The sequence below is a fragment of the Triticum aestivum genome, chromosome 4A, assembly GCF_018294505.1.
Source record: "Triticum aestivum cultivar Chinese Spring chromosome 4A, IWGSC CS RefSeq v2.1, whole genome shotgun sequence".
Taxonomy (NCBI): domain Eukaryota; kingdom Viridiplantae; phylum Streptophyta; class Magnoliopsida; order Poales; family Poaceae; genus Triticum; species Triticum aestivum.
In genome coordinates this window covers 270,714,984-270,725,446 of record NC_057803.1, presented here as the reverse complement: position 1 = coordinate 270,725,446, position 10,463 = coordinate 270,714,984, and the positions used below count along the sequence as shown (strand labels likewise).

Sequence of the window (10,463 nt, the reverse complement as noted above, 5' to 3'; positions counted from 1 at the left end):
AGCAGCGAATTACTGTAGCTTGATTATCCGGGCGTCACATAGTCGATGGTGCCGCCTCGGGGCAACTCAATGGTATTCAAGCTATCATCCACTTCGCATAGATGGATGAGCCCATAGATAGAGAGTGCGCGCTCTGGACACAAATCTGGCTCACCAAGAGACCTCATTGGGATAGTTTTCCTTTCTACGAAGAACTTGTGCACCGGGATTCCGAGGACACTTAGGGCTATCTCGAGTTTGAGGTTTTCCAAAGTGGATTGTGAGAGCTTATGATGGGCTAAGTTATGACACCCCCGCAGGGTTAAATCTTTTCGAGAGTCGTGCACGCGGTTATGGGTGACTTGGAAATTTATAATATCCGGTTGTAGAGAACTTGACACTATATTCAATTAAGATACACCAACTACGTATGTAACTGTGATCGTCTCTTTTCGACGAAGTTCGGGAAGAGAACATGGTGGGGTTATGATTGAACCCTAAGTATTATTCAGGATCACTTATTGATCATATCAATTTGCGAGTGATATGTGTAGAACACTCATCCTATTCTTGTACTCGTAAGTTAGTCACTTAAACATGCTTAGTGCTTGCTGCAACCTCATCACTTAACCATGCCATACCCATAAGCTTTGTTAGTCTTGATATCATGGAATGAGATTGTTGAGTCCTCGTGGCTCACATATTACTACTACAACAGTTGCAGGTGTGATACAGATACAGGTGATGGCAGTGAGCTCCAGTGGGATTATGACGAGGATCGTGGTCGTATGTATGTTTCGTTTATGGATGTCTAGTTGACACTTCTAGTTGGGTCGATCGGGATTGTAGCATGGGTGGTTATGTCTTTTCTCGTTTGATTTCGTCCGTAGTCGGACCCTGTCTTCTTCTGGATGAATGTATGAATGATTGAACATTATGTTGTAGACATGTGGTGAGTGTAAGCCTTTATCTAGTATTCTCTCATGTCCATTACATGGTTTGTGCAAAGATATAACCATCCTTGTGACAGGCCTAATATGAGCTTATGCCCATAAGTCGTGCCTCCATACATGTGGGATATAATCGCATATTGGGTGTTACAGGGTGCCACCGCTAGTTGGCAGTAAAGATTTGCGGCATGCTCAGTCGCCGGACTGGGCTTCTACAGAGTTGTCCCCTTAGTGGGTCGGGCACGTCCCGAGACGAAGTGGTCGTTCCAGGGGGTTGCTATAAGACTCGATCGTCCCCAGGGAAATGACGATGTATCATCATTGTAGTCCTTTTGCTTGGTGAAGTAGTTGAGGCGAGGGTGATGCCTTGCCAAGGCTCGGTCTGGGGGTTTCCAGACTCTTGCCTTACTTGAATCCCTGTAGGGAAATCCAAGCGAGCCTCAGGTTGAGTTGCTACATTCAGAGAGTTCCTCACAATGAGCCAGGGTGGCCCGCGTGTAGGAGGTTAGTGGGTACCCGTTATCCACAGGACCTACACTCGGAGCGTTTCTTCAACTCTTGTGAATGATTTTATGATTTTCTTGATTGTCTCTTACCACAACTAGATGAGGCCGAGCTTCTTCAACATAGGCCAACTTAACTTGTTTAAGTTGTGCAAATAGTTTTGGGGAGGCCATTTTGGTGTGTCCGGGGAACCTTGTTTTCCTATACAACGATAGAGGCCTTGACTAGGGAGCTTGAAAACTCAATGCAAGTTACCAAAATCTCACCGAGTCCATTGAAGAGTTTGTGCAGGGTCATAAGAAGTTAAAGCTTGGTTATCTGAAGAGGAAGCAATATCATGAATCTAATCAGTGGAAAACTTCGGTTCAATAATGATTCTCTTATTGTGTGGTAAAGTGCCAAAAGAGAACTAAGAAGTTTAGTGAACTCTTGTGCATGCAAAGTCACATTTTTTGCAAAGAATGTGTTGGACTTCCTTGGCAATACAAGGTGAAAAAAGAACCACATGATCATGAGCAGCATCCCAAGACAAAAATTGTGCTTAGAAAAGTAAAGTACAATTTGTCCGCTCACTCTGAGGAACATTGTGCTCACAATGATGGTGCTTTGTAATTTTTGATCCCATGCACACTCTTAGCAAAGACAAGAATGGGCATACCTATGCAAGTACATTGGACCATGTGATCAATTTCCCACCAAGAAAGTTTCTCCTAAGAACATTATTGCACCTATGTTTCGTGAACCCAAACCTCTTGTCCCTGCAAACAAGGACCCATGTCATGTCTCTTGGATACAGTCTATTGTTTGTTGCGCAACTAAGGAAGTTTGAAAGTTAGTGATGCCTATTCAATGGTCTTCAAAATGTTCTTCACTAGAATAAGGAAAAGTAATCTATATCTAGTTGATTTCTCACGTGTACCAAAAGTCCAAACATGTTTGATACCTAGGCTTTTCTTGGGATTGCTTTGGTATCGAAGACTTGGACATGTCTGAAGTCGAGAGCTTATCAAAGGCAAATATAATTTGGCATGAAGGATGCCATCCTCAAGAAGGCTCGACTATGTAGTGCATGTCAAGCCGGGAGACAAGTTTTAGGACTACATCCTGTCAAAATCATCATGATGGCCTCAAGGCCACTCAAGTAACTACACACATGGACTTCTTTGGTCCCACTACTAGCACAAGTACCCGGCGCTATTCTTATGATCTACTAATTTTTTGGTTTTTTTTTTACTTTTCACTTAGGTGTCCTTTACTGATGACTAAGGTAAAACGCAAGACCATTTCAAAAGCCTTGCCAAGAAGGCATAAAACCAATCTGAAGTCAATATCAAGAGGATAAGAAATGACAACGGTACGGGATGTCTTTCTCGATGAAGAAGGAATCAACAATGAATTATCTACCACCTACAAATAGAGTTGTAAAGAGAAAGGAAGCCACCTTGATTTAAATGGCCCGTGCAATGCTCAATGAATACAAGATTGGATGCTACGTCGCTGCCAGCGTGTATAATTTAGCTGCCGCATACCAAGTTGAGGGAGCAGGTAAATCAAGCAACAAGACATCACTCAATTGGAAAAGACAGGACCACATCAGGCAATAAAACAGACCGATCATTGTAAGAGATAACTGCATTTTACAACAGCAACAGCAGTGGATCGATTATACACTCTTCGTCACAACACAACCCAAAGGTTCTTGTGGCACTACAAAATGGGATTCTCTGGACCTGGTGCCTATGGCCTTCAGGTCGCAAGCAAGCAGCTCAGGTTCTCTAGGTGGCATGTGCCATCGGGTTCTCGTGAGAAAAAATTACTGTGATAGGCTCAATACAGGGAGAGACCAGTAAGGACTTCGCGCTTATGGGGTGCATCTCGGTGCCAAGCACGCCCAGCTTTCCTTTGCCCAATTGCTGTATGGTGTATGGTGGTCCGTAAACTTCAATGGCTTGCCAACCCATCACATGAAACCGGCAGTGGCATTGTCTAAGCAGTGTTCAAGCACCATACGTACTCTAAGCTGCACAACAAAGAGCATCTTGAGGTGTTAGATGAACGCTAAACAATGTTCTGGGGTTAGCTTCAGATGTCCACAGATATTTACCATCTACCAACCGTGTGTGTAGCGGGTTCTTTTTTGGCATTTTGTTGGTTCTTTTATGATTCTTATAGCTAAATCCGCTCAGCTAAGATTGCAGGAGTAGCTTTCGACAAAGCATTTTGTCATCAAAAATATAATATGCATCCTAGTAGTAGACAACAATGAGCTAAGGATAAGGCTCCCAACCGAGTCAGCAGTCGCAAACATGAATAGAACTAACAGCTAGATAGCTACTAAAAGTGGTCGTGACACTCGCTAAAAAATAAGAATATGCATTATACCAAGATTAAGAAGGGAAAGCAGTACCTTGCAATCCAAGCAGGGGTCATTTATCATGTTTTTTACTTGTGAGATTACACCAGCATTTTGGAGTCGGGCTACTCGAGTAGATGAAGAATCACTGTTTGGGTAAATTAAGTTCAGAATGCACCACAAGGTTGCAACTCTCAATTGTTTATCCTTGCTCTGCAGAAAGTTGACCACAAAAGATGGTTTGATGCGATCTGCCCGGTGAGGAACAGTAACATCCATTACAGCTTCCTTGTTTAATTCATTCCCAGCTGCCATATTTGCAAGCACCAACATACCCTGAAGAGAAGAAACTGAAAGATCGATAATTCATCGTACAATATGATATTTGCTTTCCTTTATGAAATAATGTCCCATAGAAGCACACATTTAAAAAGCAAAATGCAATACAAAATTATGCAATTCTGTCAGAAAGATGTTCTTTTTTCCCTACAAAACTACATTCATGCATGTGGTAAAATAAATATAGCAAATGCAGATAAAGTAACCAACTATACTGCAGTTCAAGGGAAACTGACCTGGATGCAAACTCCTGTGGCAGACGCGCTGTTCAGTTGTCTTGAGATTGCATTTATAACCATGCCATCTTCACCAGTGACGTAGTTAACAGAATCCACATATCCATCAAGAAGATTCTGTACCAGCGCTAAGGTCTGTTCCTGAACAGAATGTTCAGAATCTGCAGAACATGTTGCAATTAGCAGTGAAACTAATTTAGCAGTTGCCAGGTATCATATCTGGGCATCTACACATACCGCATATGAGGCTTGAGAGAGTAGATACAGTTAGCTCCTTCAGAATGAGGTCTTTATCCTTGGGATTCATAAGGAACATAATATTCCTCAGAGCCAACACAGATTTTAGTCTCAATGTTGGATCCATCGACTTGGATAAATGAACAAGTTGGGAGACGACCCCAGAATGAAGAAGAACCGATTTCCTGGGTGTTAAATTCACTGCAATGTTGCAAATAGCACCCAGGGCAGCAATCTGTGACAAAGATAGTACACAGGTGAGACAAGTAGACACTCTTATCAAGCATCAACTCCTGATGTCCTAAGAACCTTTTCAGTCACAACATAGCTAATTGACACCAATATAGTGTTGGCTCCAATGATCAAACCATTGCTCCATCAATGCAGCCAGGAAGTGCTAGGGCATTACAAATTACAAAATACCAAAGGTATACCTCCTAAGTTAACCCGCAGGAGTTACAATTGTTGTTATAAAATTGACTACTTACATGCTGTGTAGTTTTACAGCATAACCATTACTAGTATTTCTTCCTTAGGGCTAATTTGGTTGCCAGGGATCCCGGGGGGATCCCCCTACTTTCCCTGGATAGGAAATCCACAGGCTGAATCAACCCGGGGGAGCCTGCCGCGCAATTTGGTCGCGTGCAAAGGGGAAGGACCCCCGCCCTTTCCTCGACCCTTCCCCGGGTGGGACTTCCACGCCTCGAGAGGTCGGGGACGAAATCCTCGTCTAGCTCGCTCTCGCAACTGAGAGGCGGCAGCGTTGGATGAAGATTCCCAATTTTCTCCGTCCAGCCGCCAGGAGCGCCGCCCCAACCCTCCTGTACCAACCGATCCGCCTACACGCTCCGCCAGGCCACCCCTCCAGCGAGAGCAACAACTTGGCGGTCGTCCTCCTTTCCCTGAGCTCCCCTCGGCCAACAAGCTGCTCCCACCTCCGACGACGACGCGATGGCGACACCAGGCCGTCATCCTCCTTCTCCTTCAACCAAAGCCCTTCCTCAGTGTTTTGCTTCCGGATGATGATGCCTTCCCATCTCCGCGCCCACTGCCGCAGATTCATGCATGGTGAAATTTTCTGCTGTGTGAATCACGGGCAGGAATCATTACTCCCTGCCTGCTACCAAATGGTCAGGGCAATCTCCCGCTTCCATGGGAGGGGATCCCAGCTGACAGGTAAACTCCCCCGATGGGGGTTTGCTCCCCTGGGTGTGCTGCCCGTGAGACCAAACAAAGCCTTAGGGTACTTTGATGAGTGCAAATACAGTAAAAGATCATCAACAATATCAAAGAGGGCAAGATTTTCATACAAATAGGTAAGTTAACACCCCAAGCATTACATATCAATCATCTTTGATAAAACCCACACACTCAAGCGACCAGCCCTCTGGAAGAATCAAGGAAGATTTGAAATGCAACCAAGTAAAAATCCAGTTTGGGATAATTCCAGTGAAGACTGCCTGATTCACATTACCTGAACTGAAGTAGATGAGTCGTACAAAAGCTGGACTAAGGGGGCAATAACTGTATCACAGGATAAGCGGCCTGCACTAAGCACCTGCAAATTAACCACATTAATTGAGTCGTTTGGGTGAACACAAAAGGTTGAGATGTAAAGAAGCATGATCCTTACCTTCGATGACCTAGAAATATTCTTCAGGCATGAACATGCTGCAACACGAATATCCGCACAATCGTGCTTCAACGCATCAAGTATCAATGTTGATACCTGTTAAGCGAATTATATTATTAGATATAAATATTGGGTCAATGGGTCGTCATATTCATCCACTTTCTTGAGGTCAAATGTCAAGAATCAGTGTATTGTCTTATCATGAATTTGCACTAATAACAGGACTCTACAGAACCTCAGTTAAGAACTCAACACGTAACAACGCATTAATCAGAAGTACTATCTTGCAGAAGCTTCACATACCTGGCCTGACAAAAGTTGAGATCTTGACTCTTCTTGTTTTGAGCAAAGTTCAGCTAAAGCAAGCAATATGGTCACTGCCCGCCTTGTCTGCGATGTATTTGCTAACAAATGGTTGCTAAGCTTCGCAACTGCATTTGTTGAAAAGGCTTGTTTCTGCAGTTCCACACTGTCCTTTATAAGCGTAGTTAGTGCCAAGGGAGCCTCATCTCCCACATGACCAGGTTCTTCAATGAGCTCAAGTAAGACCAGAATCAACTTCGTTTTAATTTGTCTGTCCAGAAAATGACAGGGAGAAGCATGACCAAGTGCAATCAAGCACAGACAAGCAAGTAGCCTTGTGCGCGGGCTCCGATCGTGTATTAACGCAACTATTGAACGGAAAGCTTTTCCGTGATCCATTGATGCAAACCTTGAAGCAACTTCCCAGTTATTTCTTATGATTGCAGTCATAGATTCTAAGCAAGCATCCCGTAGATTCATAGAACCTCCAAAAAGACTAACAAGTTTCTGTGGAACTCCAGCACCACATAGTGCTAATTGTTCTGTATTGCTATTGCAAGAGTATGATATAATATTAGCAGCCAGCTCAGTAACATTTTCGTTCTCGCTGTCCAAAAGGGAAAGAAGAAAGTCCATATTTTTCTCATTATTGACATCAAACGTTGGAGCTTGTTTTGATTGATATATCATTCTGAGAGCACGGGCACATGCATCGACAACCTGTAAGCAAGGTGGAAACTTTAGAACAGGCCAAATGATTAACCACCATTGTCAGTGGTTACAACTATTCAATATAGGATGAAACAACCAGCACAACACATACAGTGCCTATTCACACTGCATAACCTGAATCCAACGAACAAACAGGAGCTTGGACTGAACTCTTATGCATCCATGCATCATTAAAGTACATGAATACAAATACAAGATTTTTAAGATGCAGTTTAGTGAGTACAGAGCATTATAATTTCAACAACGTTGGAGAGATGAGACCACAAGTATACCATAATTAAACATATGGGGGATATGCTAATGCGGATGTTTCCTGACATCATAACATATCTGTATTTCCAAAAGAGAACGTCAAAATGAAAAGCTCAGGATCAAGCTAGTCAATAAACACTCAAGAGTAGCAACTAATATTATTAGGTGAACTGGATATTGTAGCCTAACACAATATTTATGTCCTGAATATGCAGAGGAGACATTTTCATATTATGAACATCAGAAGAAAAAACTAGTTTCCTGTATACTGGACTAGAAAAGGGGCAACACAGCACAAACAATTATGAGATAAATGGGCATGTGTGGAGTTGCGATTGTATAACCCTCATCACATAGGTTTGTATCCTCTTCAGCTCCAATTTCGGTGCATATTTCTTCTGTACAGAGAAGATATCTAGTTCTTCCTAGGTAGTCTGAGGTGGGAAAGGAAGATTAATAGGCATGTCATAATGAGTCCTGAAATGATTAACGCCCGACAGAGTGGTTAGGAAAGGACATTGAGATGTGACAATAGAGAGCTACAAAAGTAGTCATTTGTTCCGCTTTTCTTTTGTCATCTCATTCACCATGGCCTGTTCCCCGCTTTAATAGTCACGTTGTACCTGGCACAAAAGGTAAACTAGGCAAGACTATAAAAAAGGGTTGCATGTGCAGTAACTCCTCTAGAATCATTCACCCTCTGTACGTTCATGGATCATGTGAACAATTAGGCTCGGATTTCTACCCATTCCACATGGAGGGAAAATATAAGTCTGATGCATCGGAAAGAGGCTAATCTGATTAGGACCATTCAGTATTACAGAAGATATCGCGAGTTTGAATGCAATCATGGTCTTATTTAATGTCATACTTTTTACCCTAAGGTGCCTCCAACTGTCAGGTATAAACCTCCACATAATACCCCGCAAAACTAGAAATCCTCACATTGCAACAGACCAATAGGATCTCCGATGCAAACCAGTACATGGAGAAACCACCAAGAAATCACCTCCTACCGCCAAATTCTTAGCTCAAGCATATAACATGAGCTACGGTTTTACCATCACCAATTATTCATGCTCAAACCAGGGCAGCCAATCAAGTTTATTGGTTCAGACAAATTAATCACGAACCCAAACATAAAAGACAACTTTCCAGCACATTTATGCCCACCAGCACACCTAACCATTGACCCAATACCAAACTCTCCACAAATGAATGAGCAATATCTTCACTATTTCAACCAAAAAATGATAAAGAAAAAGGACAAAAGAAAAAGAGATGACAACTACCACCAGTTTCTCTCGCCTTAACTAAACTAACATATTCTGCAATACTTTGGCTCAGATAATTCTCCCCATTCTAAGCATAAACCTTCAATAGTGATTCCCTACTACAAAGTTCCCCTTTTGGCAATTTCACAAGCCAACCATGATTTATTTCCAAGTGCTTACTCGGCTCGAACACTTGTTGCAAACATCGATTGCAAATATCTTCTCGGCACAGTTACCAGGCACTCTTCACCACGAGCCTCTAATTGTTTTTCCATCCTAACTAGAGATACCATTCACCAATGTACAGACTAATTCCCACGGAAAACATTGATTAAGTTAGCACTGTCTCTTTTTCATCTACAGCTCAGGGACAAGCACAATTGCTAGCAAGCCCCAAATTGGTGCAATGATATCAATCAGCAAGCAGTTGCTGGGTTGCCGTCGTTTCCTCCCACCAGGTCTTCTCCACGCAACAGATGTTTTCCCAATTGAGCAACAAATCCACGAGAGAGAAAAAATCAACCCGATAGAGTTTTGGAGCCGCCAAACCCAGCAGGCATACACGAAATGAAGGAAACAAGTAAGTGAAGGAAGCAGACCTTGTCGTCGGGGTGGGCGAGGAGCCGCGTAAGGTGCCCCACGGCGCCAGCAGCAAGCACGGCCCGCGCGCCATCGTCCACGCCGCAAGCGAAGCTCCCCGCCGCGGCCGCCGCCTGGACGAGCGCGGCCGGAGACGCGCCGGGCTCGGCCAGCGCCGCGACGACCGCCGGCACGGCGCCCAGGCGGAGGTAGAGGAGCTTCTTGGTCCGGTTCCCAATGATCTGGTTCTTGATCTCGCGCAGCGCGAGCACCCGCTCGTGCTCCCCCTCCCCTCCCTCTCCGCGTCCTCCTCCTGGCCCGCCGACGCCGCCGGGGCCCCCGGCCACCAGCCTGGCCGCGAGCTCCTCCGGCCGCGTCCCCATGCAGAAAGGTGCGGAGGAAGACAGCGAAAGCGCCGATGCTGCCTCCTCCGCCCGCGCGCCGCCGCTCGCCGTGGCCGGCATCTGGGGGTGGGGGAGGTCGGCGAGAGGCGTTGTGTATATTGGCTTGTTGCCGCTCCGGGCTCCCTTTTTATTTTTATTTTACGAGTTTATTTTGTGTTTGGCTGGTAGTAGTAGTATACTCGTATTTTATAGAGAAAGGACGGGGCGAGAGAATAATGGGTAGGTCGGGACCTCCTATCCAATGGGCTCGCCACACGTGGAAATATTTATCTTCCTAGCTGATAACTACTCTGAGCCCGTGTGTGTATGTGATGTGAGACACATGGTGAAATGATTAGGGGAGTTTGATCTTATTTATTTAACTATATATTTTTACTTTTTTGGCGGAATTTTTCTCCGGAGGCGACTCGATTGGGACCTTGATTGGTCCTGATGTATTGACGTATGTGACTTTTCATTCATGTTGTATGGTTGTTGCAGAAAACCTCTAGCAAATAAAATGGAACTATCCTCATAGAAAAAGCAAATGTATTTTAGGTGTGGTTTTCAGCGCTGAATTATTAAGCTCCACCTTCAAGCATCAGGCTAGCCCCCGCTCCCACCCTCGTCTCTCTGCCCCCGCAGGAGGCCACTCCGGCCCCGACGTCCACCTCTTCCCGCCGGTAGCCGCTCCGGCTCCGGCGTACAC

The 10,463-nt window shown here is 44.5% G+C and overlaps 1 protein-coding gene across 1 annotated transcript; it reads right to left on the bottom strand.

Moving 5' to 3' along the window:
- Nucleotides 1-3,026: 3,026 nt before the first annotated feature.
- On the bottom strand, nucleotides 3,027-9,923 carry LOC123085947 (armadillo repeat-containing protein 8). Its single transcript, XM_044507651.1, has 8 exons — nucleotides 9,392-9,923; nucleotides 6,535-7,254; nucleotides 6,232-6,327; nucleotides 6,073-6,156; nucleotides 4,599-4,833; nucleotides 4,362-4,522; nucleotides 3,841-4,122; nucleotides 3,027-3,453 (listed from the first exon to the last, which is right to left on the bottom strand). Exons 1-8 carry the CDS (start codon nucleotides 9,833-9,835, stop codon nucleotides 3,394-3,396), a joined length of 2,082 nt encoding a protein of 693 aa, XP_044363586.1. The 5' UTR covers nucleotides 9,836-9,923; the 3' UTR covers nucleotides 3,027-3,393.
- Between the last annotated feature and the right edge of the window lie 540 nt (nucleotides 9,924-10,463).